Source organism: Athene noctua, chromosome 3 (genome assembly GCF_965140245.1).
Source record: "Athene noctua chromosome 3, bAthNoc1.hap1.1, whole genome shotgun sequence".
NCBI lineage: Eukaryota > Metazoa > Chordata > Aves > Strigiformes > Strigidae > Athene > Athene noctua.
This window is the reverse complement of record NC_134039.1, coordinates 34,564,548-34,584,591: the sequence shown is the minus strand read 5'-3', so window position 1 is coordinate 34,584,591 and position 20,044 is coordinate 34,564,548. Positions and strand designations below refer to the sequence as shown.

The 20,044-nt window shown below is 36.3% G+C and overlaps 1 protein-coding gene across 1 annotated transcript in view; it reads right to left on the bottom strand.

Moving 5' to 3' along the window:
* The window catches only part of ANKS1B (ankyrin repeat and sterile alpha motif domain containing 1B), a 467,048-nt gene that overhangs the window by 331,495 nt on the left and 115,509 nt on the right, over positions 1-20,044 (bottom strand). Inside the window, exon 9 of the mRNA XM_074902674.1 lies at positions 17,830-17,970. Within this exon, the coding sequence (XP_074758775.1) occupies positions 17,830-17,970 (141 nt within the window). The remainder of the gene's footprint in view (positions 1-17,829; positions 17,971-20,044) is intronic.

Genomic DNA, 20,044 nt, shown 5'->3' with positions numbered 1-20,044 from the left:
CTACTCTGGTCTGCACAAAGTATTTATAATACACATTTTAAAAGTGTATTCTCTTTTACCCTCTCACCAAGCACCTGAAACAGTGGATTTGTTGTTGTAGGAATAATAGGTGTACAGTTATCTGAAACAATTATTTTCCTCCAGCACCTGAAACAGTCTTTGTAAGTTTCAGAAAGCCTTCCACAGAGCTGAGAAAAATGTTCATTTTGAAAAACATGCTAGATTTGTTGTCGTGTATATTTCTATTGTTAGAAATGTAAAGATGATGCATAAATTTTAGAAACCATCCCAAAAAGTTTGATCTGTTTTTTCAAACTCTGTTGTTCAGGAAAAATGAACGTTATTTATACAGCACCCCAAATGTAGGTTTATCCTCTCCTTTTCAAATGCGTATTTTCACGTATCTTGTTTAGAATCTAAAATTTCATATGAAAGTTCTACAGATGTCAGTCCCTGAAAGCTAAAGGTTCCTACAAAGAGTTACAATACAAAACTCACTAATGTAGCCTAAACTATAAATGTCTGAAAATATGGGTAAATTGTGAGCATAATGAATGCAGTGTTAACCTCAGCAGCAGAAACATATCACTGTATTTTATGCAGAGTTTTCATAATTCTATCTGGCAGATACTCAGAATTTCAAATGAAGCTAGATTGTTGTAGTCATGTTACATGCTTTCCCATGCATACAACATTTAGGCCATGAAAAAGAGCAGATGCTTCCTCTAATAAATAACTCACTGTGACAAATACACTGCATGTCTACATAATCTGGTTTATGCAAATGCTAATGGTTGTGTGTGGCAATGTAGCATAATACAATAACTGGTTTAATAAATGATTCTTGGTTTAGCTGAACAAAATGCAATTATAAACTAGGAAGTAATTTCCAGGTTAAATATCCTCCCATTTTTCCCACTGTTTTTATAAACAACGTTAAACAAAAAAAACATGTCTTGCTTGAATACCAAACTGTGGGAATACGCCTATTTAAAATAACAGCTATTATATTAAAAAGATAAAATGAGATGAAACCTCAGCTCCATGGAAACAATACTTCTTTGTAAGTTGCTTATGCTCTAATGCCTAGGTTGTAAACACACACAAAAAGCGGTTAGCTCAATACATGGGGCAAATTTTGGTAAATTGAAAAAATCACGATGAAAAAGTTAAGAATAGAATATTATGCATTACTAAGTATGATAATAAAACCACTAATTAATCTTTGTCAAAGTATTCAGATAGTATTTCACAGCTTTCATATATGAAGGAGGGCCCATAAAAACATTTATTTTCATACATTTATTTACATACTTTCTCTAGTAAGAGATAAAAGAACACATTGGAAGTGAGATGTTCGGGCCAGAAAATGTCTCAGAAGGTGAATGAAGAGGCTCAGAAGAGTGTCACAGTTTCAAGGGTGTCAGCTTCAAAGTTCAAAACACACTGAACAGGAAGAAGGCTCTTCTGGTATCCACTGCAGTTGGAAGAAAGAAACTGGCTTTCCACTTTTCCAGACTGATAAATATGTGTGTACTTTGTCAGGCTCTGGACCTCATTTGGTAACAGCCCAAAGATTTCAAGGTGCTTATGAAGGGACATTTTACAGAATATCAGTTTGCTACATAATCAGACCTCTTCACTAAAAAAATAAAAAATTAAAAAAAAAAAAAAAAAAGAAGAGGATTTTCTTATTTGTAAGAAAAAGATCTCAACAATTTTATAGAAAGAGTGGTAGATTTTCTGACTTACAGGAATCCCAGTAGTATGTTACTAACAACTGACAGAATCATTTTGAGCATCACAGAAAGTTTTTTTAGTCACTCTTAAATTACTTTCCCGTAAAACAATAAAAGAAATATCTTACACCTTGGGTTAAGATGACGTTTTTGAATGTGTCTGAGAGTAGGTGTGAAATATGCACAGAAAGGGTGAATGAGAATTTAGAGTTCTGCCTTTGGACCACAAGGCAGTGAACCATTCATGATTCTTCTCTCCATCTAAAAAAACACATAGGCTTGGTCCAGCTCTCAAGCAAGTTTTGTCTCCTACTCTACTAAAACCTACCAATCTTAGGTTTCCAGTAGAAGCAGTAAACATGAAGGAAAAATAATCCCTCATATTAGAAGGGGCAAAACCATAGAAAACGTTAGATATTGAGAAACCCTGAAGTGGATTCAGTATTTACTAGACAGCAAATGCAGAAAAAAAATCAACACACTATGTTAAACAGACAGGCTGAAATTTGCTCACATTTTATAGATTCATTCCTATCAATTACTGTGCCAGCAAATGAAAAATATATGGGTTGCTGTAGAGGGGAGAGAGGAATTGAATACACCTAAGTAGATATGGAAGAAAAACACACCATCTGTATGAATAGTCATTTTCACTATTAACATCAAGCAGAAAAGAACCCTAGAACTGTAAACTGACTTGACTGGAGGGCAGATAACATCACTAAAATGAGACATTACAGAAAACATTTCCTTTGAAAAGAAAGCTCTACCACCAAAGTTTGTTAATCCTTTATCTGTTATGAATAATCTGTGCATTTTTAGAAAATATTCTGTATCTGCCCATGCATCCTGTTCTGAAGTCATGCAAATACTTTCACAAGTTGCATAATAGAAATCAATTACTTGGTGCCATATACAATGGATTTAAGAGAAGCTACAAATAAGCATTTGCTATTTCAGGAAAGGGAATCTCCCATGTTTAAAAGTTTTCCAGTTTGATATTGAAGAAATAAAAATTTAATTATGTTTAGTATAGAAGTTATTATTTCAATAGTGTAAGCCAAGACTTTCTTAAAAGAAATCCCTCCTACACATGTTCCCATAGTAAAACAGAAAGAACAAGAAAATATTTTTCCAAATATTAAAATTATTGAGTCATATTATAAAAAATTAAAAACATTGTTGTGAGTCATACCTTTATCTGGTACACAACTGAAGAGAAAATGAGATACAAAATCAACAGAAGAATAACATTTTGAAATTGTTCTTTAAAGGTCCCAGGATGCATGCAAAGTTTGTAAAAGTTAGTACTTTCTAATTAAATAGGACTAAACAACCTTTGTCTACAGCAAGCATGGTATTTCAGCAGTATGAAAACCTACAACAAAAAGACAGAGGTAAATTCATACTATAAATTAGAATCAGTATTTAAAAACTGTAAAATAAATTATTCCATTACAATAGGAGAAATATGCACAATAATAGTAGACAGATGTTAATACAATGTTGTCCACATCTCCTATGTTCTTAAAGAACCTAGTAATTTCCCTATTTCAAACCATAGTTCAGAACGGGGCTCTATAAACATTGATGTTTCCTGGCCAAAAATGTACCAAAATCCACTAACAATCCTAATGATATTTAGTTTTATGGATATAAAAGTTCCATCATCCAGTGTTATCTTAACATGCTGCTTTGGCAACTTTATGATGATTAACTTGGCCATGTTGAACTCAATTAGCTAAGACTGAAATATAAGGACAATATATCAGCATAGTTACCTAATTCACTACTGATCACTGAAGGAGAAACATCCTGCTAATAAACATGCTCTTTCCTTATGGCTCTTTAAATAAGGAATCCCACTGTTTTATGTCAAAGCTCTACTGCTTTAATTGTTACTATAATGATTTCTATGGTATGATAATCTACTTATTTAATGCAAAGACTCACCCTTAGTTATTGCATAATGGAAACTGAGAATGTGGAGATTGTATCAAATGAAGTGAATAAGGATTATAAGGGAACCAATGTCACATTTTCAATTAAATTTGAACTTAGGAAACTTTCTATAGGTTCACTGCGAGAATTGTTTCAGAACAGCTACTGCAGAATTATGTCTATTTGGCTGGAATTAAGGCATCTTGTCCCAGATTTGCAGTCACACTAGATGTATGTAATACTTTTACTACAGATATTCCCTATTAATGTTGTGTGACCTTTCTTCATATGCGAACAAGCTACTATGTCAGTGTTTTACATATGCAAGATGGTAAAAAGTACACGAAAATCATTGCCTACTGATTCTATTGCTCTAGGTTCTGATTCAACTAATTTCTTCTATTTCAACAAATGAGTAACTCAACTTCAGAATAGTAATATAAATGCTTAAAGTTAACATGCTTTTAAGTAATTTGCAAACTCAAGATCCTTTCATAATTTCACCAAGAGGAAACAGAGTTGGTCAGAAAAAGAAATCTACTCAGAAAGCCTGCATGTCATGTGGAACCACCTAAAGACAGACAACAGGAAACACTTGGCAGCAGATCTTTCTGGGTCGAAAACGGGATTCTAGCCACTTACAATTCAAACTGTGGAGTGTCTGTAGGTCTTCTTCGGTCATACAGTCCTTATGAGAAATAATTAAGATAGCTATCCTTAAGAGTCAGCTCAAAAATCATTCATGCACTTTACAACAGAACATTATTCCATTATCTTGTTTCAAAAGAAACAAAAAAAGATACACTCGATCTGTTCACTTTGGAAGTGGACAGAAAGGAGTGAAGGAAGGTCTTCTGCTTTGTCAGATGTGAACCCTCTGTGAGTGCCCTGCTATTTAATTTGCACCCAAATTCAGCTCAAAAGTTAGGCATGTAGTCAAACACATCCCTTCACATCTCACACTGGCTGGCTTCCAGTGGCTTCCTGTTCAACATAAAAGAGCAATCAGTTGAACATCTTCAGAGATGTCCACGCTTTCCCATTGATACAGTGAGCACAAGCACCCAGATGGGTTTCTGAATGAACTTTCTGATGTCAATATTTATTCATCACAATACAAAAACAATAGCTTTATGAAAACAATCTGAATAAAGCAGAATTTAGGCACCTGTCCACATACAAATGGATTACAACAGTTTACTCAAAAAGCTTTATGTGTATAAAGAACTTATTATCTGCTGAACATAAAGGTTGATTAGGGATGAAGCTAGTGTAAGTACTTAGACAATTAGGTAGGCTAAAACACTAAGAGTTATGGACTCAGTTTTGCTAAATTCAAAATTAGGTGGAATTAAATGGGACTTAACATTGCCTAAAGATTTTATTTTCTCCTTTTTCACAGTATAAAATGTTGTGAATCAGAAATTATGACGCCATAAAATAATAGCACCTCCAAAAATAATACAGTCAACTTGATACTGTCAATTCATTAATTTACCTCCATGTCTTCACACTTACATCCTTTATGTTGGAAAACTTTGCAAAATGCCTGGTGGACTGTTCTGGTTATACAAACAGACATTTATAACCTGTTTTTAAAAAAGCTGTCTCCCTCTTCTTCCAAAGTAACACAAGTGTTTCCTACACTATTTGTACCGTAACTGATATTGCTATTTAATATAGTAAGATTTTATGGATCAGGACAGGTTACTGCTTCTGGAAAGTGAATAGAGAATTTGCATTCTACAGCAATACAAATGATTAACACCATTCTAGGTAGAAAAACAGAAAGCACAACATTCCTCATTTCCTAGCTGAATTGCCTGTCTGAGAGATCTTAAAGTCAAAAGGTATATTTGACTAGAAGTGGCAGGTCACGTTTTCAATAAAGAAAAAAAACCAAAATACCTTATCATGAAAACATGTAACAATGTAGTCTTATATACTTCCCTTTGATATCTCAAATATGGACTCTCCTTAACTTCAGTTTCATTTGATTTGACTACCAATTCATGAGTTCATCTTAATTATGAATAGTGGAAAAAATCAGTTTCAGATTTGAAGAAACTCTTACCCTTAGACTGGGTTTGGATTTTTATGAACACATAAGTGTCCCTAATAAAGTTCTGTATGTATGGAAGTCCAAACTGGATTAAGCACATCGATGCTTATGCTTAAGTAATTTGATGAATGAGGGTTTATCTTATTTTCAGACTCAGTATAATGGGCACTGGTAATACAAGTTTTCAGTTAAATAAAACAGCCAGACATGACACAAACCCAAGGCACACAATTTCTTTTGTATAGCAAGAGAGGACTCACAGTTACAGCCTAGAAAGTTGTTCTTTTTAAATGCCATTATGAGTCAGGTCTTCAGAAATAAATAAGGTCCTATCAATTTTACAGACTTCTCCTGGGACTTAATCTATGAAGCCGTGAATTTCCCTACCACTAAACTACTAAAAACTGAATTAAAAAAAAAAAAAAAAAAAAAAAGCCCTCACAGTTTCCAGTATTAGCTTGTCAGTGGTTCTCAAATATTTGTACCACTAACAAAAAAAACCCAAAGAAACTAAAGTCAAACCAGAAAAAAAAAAAAAAACAATTGTATGCCTTTAAACAGCCCTTCACTGAACCATAACCATACCATAGCACGACTTAATGGCTAATCCATGTTGTAAATCCATGTAGTAATCACAGTGCCCAGATATTAACACACAATTTGGTTGGAATAACCAGGTACTTCTACATAAGTTTTCAAGTTTCAACTTGCTTTAATATTTTTGTTCGAGGCAGCTGAGGTTCAGATATGAAGCTTTTAATACAAAGTTGAACTTTCATGTACAGAAGTATTTGCTACACATAACTGCTATCCATTTGCCGTGCAATTCAAACTGATTCTTTTTCATTTTTCCCACAATTTGTCAGGCAGTATTAAAACAAAAACAGTCCCTGAAAGTGTGTCTTCTGGTTACCACTAAATTGCAAACCACAAAATGACAAAATGTAACAGAAACTAAACTTGTGAGGGGAGGGAATCCTCAGTCCCTCTCACTCCTAAGAGCTTGATGCCAGTGCCAGCAATAGATGCCTAGAGCCTGGAAAGAGATCACAAGTCAGCAGGGGAACACCTGAAGAGCAGCACAAAGGATTAACAGCCAGTAAGTCAGCTTCATTGGGAGCCCAATTTAAATGCCTCTATGCAAAATGCACATAGAATGGGGAATACACATGAGGAGTTAAAGGCATGTACACGCCTGCAGGTCTATGATCTTACTGACATCACAGAGACATGGTGGGATGACTCTGTTAGGTGTTGAAAGCGCAAGAAAAGCAAAACAGTGAGAAATCTGTAAAGCCAAGGACAGATTTATGTCCTGCTCTACTCTTTTCTCTCAAGAGATGATTTTTGCAGTAGCCTGCCAGCCTTGTTTCTCATCCTCCCTTTTTTCCCCCAAAAAACAGCTGTACCACTGGCACCAAAGAATGTACTGCGTCGTTACTCAAAAGATAATGGCTTGAATACAGTCCCACCCACTCACACATACAAACTAAGATAAATGCTACCACATGTTTTTTACCTAACTTGGAGGGACGATAATCCGACACCAAATCAGAGGGACAGATCGATGGGTTTGACAGATCGAGGCCTGTGTGGATGAACAAAGAGCTCCTGGACAAACTCAAACACAGAAAGGAAGCCTACAGAGGGTGGAAAGAAGGACAGATAGCCTGAGAGGGATACAGAGAAACTGTCCGAGCAGCCAGGGATTAGGTTCCTCTGGGAGAATGAAATCTGGCCAGGGACATCAAGGGCAACAAGAAAAGCTTCTGTAGATATATCAGTGATAAAATGAAGACTAGGGAAAATGTGGGCCCTCTCCAGAAGGAAAGAGGACACCTGGTTACCTGGGATATGGAAAAGGATAAGGTACTTGATGACTTTTTTTCTTTGGTCTTCATCAGCAAGGGCTCCAGCCACACTGTCCAACACACAGAAAGCAAACGCAGGGACTGGGAGAATGAAGAACCACCCATTGTAGAAGAAGATCAGGTTGAGGACCATCTAAGGAACTGGATGGTGCACAAGTGCATTGAACCTGATGAGATGCATCCGTAAGTCCTGAAGAAACTGGTGGATGACGTGGCTAAACCACTACCCATCATATTTGAGAAGTCATGGGTGTCCAGTGAAGTTCCCTCCGACTAGAAAAGGGGAAACATAACCCACATTTTAAAAAAGGGGGAAAAAAGAAGACCAAGGGAACTACAGGCCAGTCAGTCCCGCCTCTGTGCTCAGAACATCATGGAGTGGAACCTCCTGGAAACAAGGAAGTGATTGGTGACAGCCAACATGGCTTCACTAAGGGCAAATTGTGCCTGACAAATTTCATGGGCTTTTACAATGGAGTTACAATGTTGATGGATAAGGGAAGAGCAACTGACGTCATCTACCCGGACTTGTGCAAAGCATTTGACACTGTTCTCCATGGCACCCTTGTCTCTAAATTGGAGAGACGTGAATTTGACAGATGGACCACTCACAGGATAAGGAATTGGCTGTATGGTCACACTCAAAGAATTGCAGTCAGTGGTTCAATGTCCAAGTGGAGAGCAGAGACGAGTGGCCTTCCTCAGGGGTTGGTGTTGGGACTGGTGCTATTTAACATCTTCGTTGGTGACACGGACAGCGGGATCGAGTGCATCCTCAGCAAGTCTGTCGACAACACGGTGGTGGAGTCAACATGCTGGAGGGAAGGGATGTGCCATCCAGAGAGACCATGACAGGCTTGAAAGTTGGGCCTGTGCAAACCTCATGAAGTTCAACAAGGCCAAGTGCAAGGTCCTGCACATGGTCTGAGGCAATCCCAAGCAAAAATACAGGCTGGGAGATGAGTGGATTGAGAGCAGCCCTGCAGAGAAGGACTTGGAGGTATTAGTGGATGGAAAACTGAGTATGAGCCAGCAGTGGGACCAGAAAGCCAACTGTATCCTGGGCTGCATCAAGAGAAGCCTGACCAGCAGGTTGAGAGAGGTTATTCTCCCCCTCTGCTCCACTCTCATGAGATCCCACCTGGAGTGCTGTGTTCAGCTCTGGGGGCCCCCAACATAAGAAGGACATGGACCTGCTCAAGTGGGTCCAGAAGAGGGCCATAAAGATGATCAGGGGGCTGGAGCACCTCCCTTATGAGGACAGGCTGAGAGTTGGGGTTGTTCAGCCTGGAGAAGAGAAGGCTCCGGGGAGACCTTATAGCAGTCTTCCAGTACTTAAAGGGGGCCTACAGGAAAGATGGGGAAGGACTCTTTATCCAGGGAGTATAGTAACAGGGTGAGGGCTAAGGGTTTTAAACTTCAAGAGGTTAGATTTACATTACATGTAAGGAGGAAATTCTCTACTGTGAGGGTGCTGAGACACTGGAACAGGTTGCTCAGAGAAGTTGTGGATGCCCCCTGCCTGGTTCAAGGCCAGGTTGGATGGGGCTTCGAGCAACCTGATGTGGTGGGGGGTGTCCTTGCCCATGGCAGGAGGATTGGAACTAGATGATCTTTAAGGTCCCTTCTAACCCAAACCATTCTATGATACTTATACTATTCGAGATCTTCCTAGTTGATCACTGTGCCATATTTCAGTTAGGAATGTAACAGTGTTTAATTGAATATTAATTTTATATGAATTTGAGTATCTTTAATAGTAATTAAAGTCCATCTTGAAAACCAGTATGGCCATCAATACTTCATATTATTCCTCACATATATAAACAATTCCAGTATTGTTTGTCACCTCTTTTCTTTCTCTATCTCATCTCATTTAATTTCCCTGTTTCATGATCAAACCAAGAGACAACACAGATGAACGGTGCCCAGATTTACACAGTGCTGGACAGGAATAGCCATACTTTCACAAACAGTGATTTACAAACTGAAGAAAATGGAGTCAGACCTAAATTTGTAAATAAATTAGCTCATCTGAGGTCACAGAGCTAGAATTTTACAGATACTTACAGGATTTATCATTATATGAAAGAGATTTCTGGAAGTCTCTTATCCAAACTTTCAGTCAAAGCAGAGCTATTTTAACCATTAGGTTACTCTGGGCCTTGTCCAGAGAATTCTGAATATACCCAAGGATAAACAGTTTACAACATCTCTGGTTACATTACATACCTGTGCAGTGGTGTCTAGATTATACAACTACTACAATAAAAATGCATTTGCCACAAGACATCTGAAGTCATGGGCAACTGGAAACTTACACTGGAAATTAAAAAGCTACATACTATATGCAAGAACAAAATGATCAGCTTCATTTCTTAAAACACAATCAGAAAACGTAGCACACCACTAAAATAAGCCACAATTTTTTTCAATATACTTATTTCCCATCAATGTTCAACAGGGTATAATCATCACCTGCTGATTCTTTTTAGACAGAATACATACTGCACTTTTCAGTAGCTGCTTCAGTGTGTGGGTGGCATGTGCCTGAAATTACCAATAAAACCTCAGATTACTGCAGAAGAGACAACACTACATGTCAAGAGTTTAACAGAAATATTTTTTATGGGTAACATAGCTCTCCATGTCAACCCCATTTAACTAAACTCAGCATTTAATCCACTAAATTAAGAAAAGAAAAAAAATCATATCTTTCAATGAAGGTTAGAAACTATAGGAAAATAATATAGGTTATAAAACAATCTTATTTTGGCTATTCATGTTCCAGGTATACTGTATGTCAAAGTTTTCCTGGCTAATGGTGGTCCTTCCTGGATAATAATTCTGTCTCTACCATGTCTATATCATCACTTATCAAATCAGTATATTAGCAAACAAGATAACAGGTTTTCTCTGAAACATATATTAGGTAATGCCACAAGGCTTTCAATTTCTAATTTTGGTGAACTTCAACACCAATAAATATTAGCCAAATCTGTTTCTTTACCAGTGTAATTTGAAATATACCTCCACTGAATGCCCTGAGGGTAAAGTTGTTAGTGAAGGGAAGGATGACACCATTTCTTGCATCCAAGTTGTGAAAATTCCTTAGCCAACAGTATTTAAAAATATGCTCTTCCTTTTTCTCCGGTTTTTTAAAGAGCAAAGAAGAAATATTCCCTCTTTAATACTCCCTCCTCTGCACCTCAGCAGTTCAAAAAATTACTATAACACTCACGAGCTTAAAATCTAAGAAAATTTTTAGAGGCAACTGAAAATAGGAGTTCAGAATGCAAGAATACGTTAAAATGAAAATAAACAATGCCCACTAATTTCCCCATATTAAAATTCTCCAGAAAGAGACAACATAGAGTCATGCTGCCTCTCTCCACAGAGTATCAGCAGAGATATTTTAGGAATAGACGTGATGTCTATGTGAAAACTGAGTTAGCTTTTTACTTAATTTCCTGATTTGTCTCTCACATATCTAGAGCTGTCTTTGCAATTGTAAACATATATGCAACATAATAATTTTCTATCTCAGGCTTTCTATAGAATAACCTTAACCCACCTCTACAGTACAAACACAATATAAAATTCCTTCCCATTAAAAATTACTTTTTTAATTTATATAAAAAGAAGTATAGACAGACACAATTATCTTCTGGAAGTTGGACATGAAATACGTAACCCTATTAACTGATGCATCAAGCTACAAACTCTAAATATTCCTATCATCACAACCTATAATGATAAAGAAACAGTATTATACACAGTTTATCTCCTAAAAATGTTGTCAGGAGTCCACTTTCTTTTCTCTCCCTCTAAATAAAAGACTTTTTTTTCTAAAATTGTCTTGCATGGGAGAACCTGTTGCTAGAGTTCCTACCTCTAGGAATCCTGGAGCTGTATAAGCAGAATATAGATCAGTCTTAAAAGTAAATGTGAAGGTCTCCCAGAAGTTCATTGTTTCTGAAAAGATGAAAATCTGTCACTAATCTAAAACCACAGTGCTTTCTTCAAATATTTAAGTAAATTTTCCATATCTGTGTCTATCTTTGTAAATAGCCTTGCTTCCTGGCAACTGGCAACATGAAGATTTATACTTATGGCTTTTAAATTGAAGTTCAGTTTTTTCCATAGCAACTGCACTGTAATAGGCAAATGTGGCGTTCCTGGTTAGCTGTCATGTCAAACATAGGAAATAACTGTCAGGATTTTTAAGTTGTACATACAACACTTAATTCAGGAGACACTACAGTCAAGCTGACCCACCAGCTTCCTAAATGGGACATAGCTAAACCCACTTTTTCTCACAATTACTTTATATCAAAATTAGGGAAATATGCTGGCATGGCTGTCAAGATTAAGGTATGCAGACTGCTTGCTTGAAATTGATAATATTGTTGTGATCACACAGGACTCTGTACCACCCATCTCTCTGACATTGCAGACAGCCTCTGTACATAAGGCCCTGTTTGTCCCTTAGCAGAGAAATACTCAAAGCACACTATCCATGAAAGAGAAAATGCAATAAAAGCTACAGAGTTTCATATATTTGGAGCATGCTGCTTTATTCCGAAGAAAAAGTGAGTATGTATGTATGTGGTTCCTGCCTGAGACAAGCTGCAGGAGTGTCCATCTCTAACTCCGTCACACTGGTGCCCATGTCTGGTCAAGGACCACCAATGATCTAGACCTTACTTGCAGACTAACTTCCCAGCTTCACTTCAGACCTACCTCATCACTGTGAATATCCTGGTGTCTGCTCTTGGTTCCGGATTAACTACACTAAGCCTGATCCCAACCCCAATGTGTGGACTGACTTTCTGGCTTGCCATTGGACCTGCCTCAGCATCATGAACTTGCCTGGTGCACTGTGCTCAGGGCTGCCCCCTACTGCCCCCGGTGAGGATGTGTCCTTCCATCCCAGGTAGCCCCTGTGGCTCCTAACACGCTGGCTCCCAGATAGTTACCAGGCCTCAGTGCACCCTGACAGTATCCACATACTAAAACCTTTTCCTCTGAATATAGCAGAAAACATGAAACTCCGTACTTTTCAATCCATCTTGTCTTTTGCCCAGTGTGCACTGAATGTTCCTCTATTAAGGGGCAGAATTAGTGTAGCCTGTCTATGTGCTTACAAGAAAACACAGGTTTTTCTTGTGTTAGGGAAGTTTGGGACCAGCTTTTTTTTCTCAACATGTCTCAAAGTTCTCTTAATGACTTTGTCTCAATGTTAGTTTGCATTAAAACAAGGTAAAGCAAAATGCCCTTGAACCTTTCTGAACTATCCAGATAGAAATAAGCTATCTAGATAGAAGCACGCTCTCTAGATAGAATCATGCTGCCTTCCCTGGGAATTTGTGATCTTCTTGTCCCTAGAAAATGCATCACACCCCTACCCAGTGAGGCTTTTTCCAGAATACAGTGGAAACAGCTAGCTATGTTTTTGTGGTTTGTTTCAGTTTTATTTTTAATCTAGGCAGGTAGAAGTGCCTGTCTTGCACAAAATAATACAGCAATTAGAGTACTCAGGAAATATGATCGTTTCAATTTCTTTCTTCACATCCACAGACCCTATTTATTATTAGACTATAGGCTTTTCTGATAGGGTGTTATTTTCAAACCTTTTACTATGCTGAAAAAAAGTTTGATATTAGTTGAAATTTGACCAGATGAAAAAGCAGCACCCAAAGATGAATATAACTCTCTAGTGTTCTGCTTATGGCACTCCACAAAAACTGTCACAAACATTTGCAAACATAGAGCAGGGACCAGAATTCAAACTCCTTTTAACAAAAATATAAAGGGGTGAATCCTTACCCAACCTAAATTTGCTGTTCTTGCCTTTGTGAGGACAGAAACTTAAGTCCATTCACTGACTAACCAAATGCAATGTGGCATAGCAAAGTGCCTGAACCAAAACAAGAGAACAATGACAGATGGACTGGCATGGAGATGATATGCATTGGAAAGGAGCAGATTTGAATGAGAAGCTTGTTGAAACTCAAACTTGGAAGAAAAATCAGTTGAAGGCTTGATTTCAGAGGAGTCAGCCTCCCAGTACAACCATGGGAGCAATACAGTTTGAAAAATAGGACCTGTAGCACATGTGCTCAAGAACTGAAGGTCTGACTGCTAGCAAGGCTGTAGCTGTGTATTACAGTTATATTGAAGCTATCACTACAATTTACAAGCTGCAGACAACGTGGCGGTACAGCCTTACAGTCTGACTCTACAGTTAGGAGCCTCAGCAGGTTTGTCATCAAGGTCAGGCACTGTGCTGAAGCCTCTGTTCCTGTATATTCACTGCTATCATTACCCGTACTGTGATCATTCCTCAAGAAGAGCATAAACAAAGCTGTAGTATCAGCCCAATTATCTACTGAATTCTGTCCTGGAAGCCTGTTTCTCTGGACATCCTACTAACTATAACTACCTATATACACATTAAGTTGATAATGCTATTTCTACTCTTAAACTTTCCTATTCTATAGTTAGATGAATTATCAGTCTTTTGACTATCAGTCTCTTGACTAAAGCTTCATCATTTAAGAAGGTCAATAATAATGACACTATAATACTTCCAGCTTTTTTTATCATTAGTAGGCATTGCTAATTTTTTAATCATTGCCTATTTTTTAAGGATCCTATCTCAGTTTTCTTTCCAGTATTTACCTACAGCATAGTGAGATACATAACTCCTATTTTTATGGCTATTCTGAGAGAAAACTATATATAAAATATCATCTCCTTTATTCTAGCTCTTGGACAAGAAAAATGTTCATTAGTATCATATTTTTATGATGGCCAGAAATTCAACCTTTAAAGCATTAAAAATCTTGGTAGTTACTGTGGGAAGATTTTACAAGAACTGGAGAACCATGGAAGAGGGTCTAGTACTATCACACCATTTGTAAAAGCTTTCTCTTAGTATAACAGGCATGTCATTGGAGAGTAAACTGTTTCCAATGAAGCCTGCAATGCTAGAATTTGAGAGTGCTGTAGAAACACTTTCGGGGTTTTACATCTTTGAAAGTTTTCAAAACCGTTTCTATTGAGCTGATATTTAAGATTATTAGAAATTCTGGAATCTGTAGAAGATAGTTATTCAGTTAAATAGGTGGAAATAAAGTTTTTGTTTTGTACTGACAGGCAGAAAACATAGAATCTGGAATTTCCTAAGAAAGGTTTTTTTCAGGTATAAAATACTCATTTGTTGAAGTTAACATCTTTCACAAAAACGTGCATCAGTTTTACCAAGGATGGAAAATCTGCCCAAAAAGAAAGATTATGTTCAGAAAAAAAACAATAGACTGACATTAAGCATAAATCATTACCTACATATGGAATTGACTCTGGTAAAATAATAAAAAGCATTTAAATTTCAGTCTCCCCAAATCCAGCTGTGTATCCTTGCTCTCTGGCTTTTTCTTTTTTTTTTTTTTTTTATTTAGGGGTTGGATGAAACTGGTTGTTAGCTCCATTCTGATAGAGAATTGGGAACTTTTTAAAAGCCTGAAATTTTTACAAGACATGAAGATTTTCCATCAAACTCTTCCAGGACTTCACCAGTGGTGAGACTGTAAAAAAAGAGTTGTTTATTCTTAGAATACATGTATTACTGCTATGTTAGGTTTTAAATGGTATCTGCAGAACAATTTACACAGAACTTTCTATGACAGCACTTTCTAAAATGACACTTCCTAGCACAGTATAGACAGATATGACATACTGCATACGAAGTACTTCCAGCCAAGCCTTTTTCCATAACTGCAATAAAGAAAACAAGTATGTCAAAGAGATAATTGCCCTTTTCTTTGGCATATGAAAGCTGTTAGCTCATTAGGTCACAGATGGACGCTGTCATAATCTCATCTAAAATTCACTTTCATTTTACCATTGTACCTCTGACTGTGTATACAAACCAAGAATCAATCTTTATGTTTGTTCTCTTTTGTTGTGTAAACACAGTATATTTTTATAACTGTAAAATCTATTTTAACTACAAAAGAACTTGAAAAATAAACTTGTTGTTTGTGTTCAAGAGTAATTAATAGACCCTATTTTGGGATCTTATGTAGAGTATGGATTTTAGGACATGATGGCAAGTACACTTATCTCATTGTTTCTTCATGATGAGTCTGCATTTTCTGATATGTTAGTGGACTGACATGAGTATCAAACACATTTTTGTACTTTTACCTAAAACATGCTGTCACAGATTATATCTATCATAATTTGTTAGACCAATTCAAGATACTGGTCTTAATCTAAAAATTGAAATAAATACTTTGTATTCTTGATCTCTGAGAACAAGATGTTCTGTGCTGCATTATGAAATAAATGTGAAAGATCCAACAGATTAGCTAACAGCTTGAAAGTTCACATACAGTGACGGAAACACTCTATAAAGTGAATTCACTTGTTTGTAAATCAGAGATTTTTCACTACTTAAATTCTTTCATTTCTTCCATAAAAAGAAAATTTTAAAAAACCCTAAACTATCTCTGTCTTCAATTTTTATGGAGAGAAACAATCTAGGAAGGTTATCTCTCATTTCATGAATGAACATAGAATAAATATTCCCCTTTTTTGTACCTATAATTTGAAATCTTACCAGGTGTCAGAGCAACAAAGATGAGATATTGTAAGGTTGAGTTTAAATTTTGAAGTACAATGAATAAAACTAATGAATAAAACTAAATTCAGGAGTCACTATCTTAAAATCTGCATGGTTCTTAAAGTGAATCTTTATAAAAAGGAAAGAGATACCAACCAACAAAGTTAAATTTATTCTATTTTTCAAATGCATTCCTCAATTTTATAGCACGCTTTAATGTAAGGTATATACCTTACATTAAAAAGAAACAAGGAAAACAAATATGTTTTTTAAAATCAGGAAATCACTCCAAAACATCATATTAAATTTTGACAATAATTAAACCATAGGTGATATATATTTAAATAAGAGAAGTTCCATTTAAGGAATATTTATTGAATAAATTATTTAAAATGAGGAATTAGTAACTATGATGCTCCTATTATAAATCAGGATAATTCCGACAGCTCTGCACCTTGCCAAATGTCTAAAATGATAGATAGTATGAAGTAGAAAACAGCTACCAAAAGGGGAAAGCAATATAAAAGCTCCTTATAAAAAGACAGGGCAGTGCTCTTTGTTATTCAAGCACGTTAGTTGCCATATCCTGTTTCCACTGACTGCAGTGGAAGCTTTAGCATTGACTTCAAACAGGTGCAAGTCCCATGAGACTAAAGGGAATAAAACGTACAGTCACGGTATGAAAGCAACAGTGTATAAAGTGTGGTGAGACAGGATATGTAATTCCAATCTGGTACACAACAATCTGACAAAGCTATTTAAATGCAGTGCCAAGTAAGGATGCAACTGAAAAAAACAGGCATTTCTAAACAGAAATTTGGCAGGCCTCCATCCAACTCTACAAGAAAAGAGCAGAAAAAATGTTACAGAAATGAGACTGCTAAACTATAGTGGGGGGAGAGAACAAGGGAGACCCAGAAGCAGCAATAAACATCATCCTGTTCTGTAGCAATACAATATCACTTGTTCAGGACACAGCTGTTGGCATGCCTTTGGTGGATACTGCAGACTGGTCTGCTCTGAGAATTGTTGGGACTCAGACACAAGTATATAACTCATTTTAATTCATTCTCCCCTGTATTATCATGAAGATTTGAAAATGTTTGGGGACTTTTTTTTTAACTTGCATAACCTTCAAAGAAAAGTCTTAGGCTATATTCTTGTATCAGCTGACTTACGCATGATGTCCTCAATTAATTCTACAAAGAAAGTAGCTAAGATGTCATTATGTTAATTAGAAGCTGGTCAAAAATAGAGTGCTTATCCCAAAGGAAACTATGTGACTGAAAAATTTTTTTCCAGACAGAATAAGAAGAGAAAGCTATGCAACACAAAAACTATCTGTATAAAATAGGGGTAATGAACATCAAATAGTCTTAAACTCATCTCAATGAGTATTACAGCAGGATGACCGAACCTCAACATTTAATTTTAAAACCTGATTTTGATGTTAAAATGAAGAGAGCAGGTAACAATTTTCAAGGGAATAAGGCAAGACTAGAAATTACTGTAAGAGGTAAGGCAGAGAAGAGTTTAAGCAGCTCTTCTACAGTTAATAAAGTTTATGATGAAAAGGTAAACATATACCTGTGCAAGCATAGGAAATCCGAGGTTCCTGCATCCATTACAAGGTGTCAATGCCTCCCATAAACCTGAGGGACCACAAGTATTTTCACCTGCATCATCATCTTCTTCCTCTCTTGCTGATAAACATGTTGAAGGTGGCCTCTGTGCATAAAGAAACAGTACTCTCAAATTAAACAGTGATATATTTTAAAGAAATATTTTACTTAATGAAAACTTAAAAGATTCCCATTTATACATTTCAAAAGATAAACGGCTATTTTAATACAAATTATCTACTCAACTGTTAATCTCCTGCATGAAAATCACACTTTCTAAGGAAGGTGCATATTGATCTATCTGCAGTTATACTTTAAATACGAGTCAACATAATAATATACATTAAAATGTATTCATTTTATTATCAAATAATTGGCAATTTCTACTTCATTTTACTTTAAAATTTGCTTTAACATCATTAAGGATATCACAGACAATAAAAAGTAACATTTACAAAAGAAATACTATCCTCAAGAAGGAAATAATGTAAAATGAAGGGATTTTGCTTCAATAGTCATCTGTTGGGTTCAGAAAAGAAAAGCACAGCTGCATTACATTTACCTAGATCAGTCCAAGGTTTTTTGCAGAAAAAAAGATGAAATTCAATCAAAATATGAGGTTTCAATTTTTCTTTTATATTTACCAGTAATAAACATGAGCTTATTTTTAGGCAAAAATTTTAGTTTAAAATTACCTGTCTTATTTTGTTTCATCGGCTATAAGGGATGAAAAGTACCAGAAAAAGTAATTCAGTTGTGAGCATTAAGGCTTCTATATTGGTCTCAGTAATAAAGGGAATAATGCTTAAACCAGTATTCTGATTTTCTATGACAGCCAGAAACAGGAGAAGTAGACAGTTCCTACTTCTTTATGTTATTTTACTACACAGGATAGTCCACCTCAAGGGAATTCATTACACTGGCATTTGCAATTACAGTGGCAGCTGATTTCAGGAGAAGAAGGAGAGAAGTTAAGCTAGTAATGAATGATTTTTAAAATCTCATGTTAAAAAAAAAAATTACAACAAAAAAATGTAAACTTTACTTACATCTTAATTCTCTGTCCATATTTAAATTGGAATACGCAATAGCTGTTCTAGCCTCCTTGACATTTGTTTGTCAAGCCTGCTTGACACCTGATATTCAGATACTACATGCTGTCTTTAGGAATGCTTGTTTGTCTTAAACAATCTTTCAGAAGTGGCTGGATTTTTACTTGACCAACATAATGCTGTTTGAGACAACGGCTGACCACATCTATTAATCTGGTGGTAATATTACCTCTAAAGCACTGCTATGATACCCATATAAAAATAAAAAAACCCCACTTAACTGCAGATTATTTTAGCCAATAGAATAAAGAAATGTGTTGAGTCTGCTGCAAGAAAGGGAATGAAGAGGTGAAGGAAAAGTAGGGGGGAAAAGAAGCAGAGAGACAGCAGCAGTTCTAAAGATGAACACAAGCCAATGGAAACTGTAAGAGAAGCAAAGGCACCACAAAGACAGGCACTAACTCAAGCTGTGTAACATCTGAGGATCATTTAACCTTTGACTCTTGTGCTAACTTCTTATACACAGATGTGGTTGGTACATCATTAATTTAAGCAGAAAAGTATTTCTAAATTCTATTTCAGCTCACTCACCAAAGATGAGAAACACAATACATCCATCTCCACTAGTCTGATTCCCCTTGGTAGAAAATGGTTGTTCTCTTGCAGACCATGAATCTAGCCATATCTTCTAGTTAGGTGGATTTATTTACTTTTTAATTTAAAAGTCAATTTCTAAAACATTCTTAGCATGATATTTCATGAGGTTATTTTGACAGTCAAGTGGTACCACAGAATGTGTTGCCATAGCAACCAGTGTTCTTACACAGATTATTAAAAGGATTGGGTTAACTCTGCAGAGTGTGGGTCGTGAAAGGCTATTATTGCTATGCATTTACATAGACAAAGGAAGCAGACTACAGGTCTTTCCCTTCTATTTATGATGCCATCTTCCATGGTGGTTGCCCTACCTTTATACTTCAAATCTCAGAATTGTTGTACCAAAGAATAAAGTGCTTCTTGCCCCCTGGAGCAAAAAGCAAAGAACTGCAGCAGTGCCAGGTACAGGAAAGCAGGTAACACACATTAGCTGTGACCTTACAAGTCAATGTAAGTGAATGAAGACAAAAG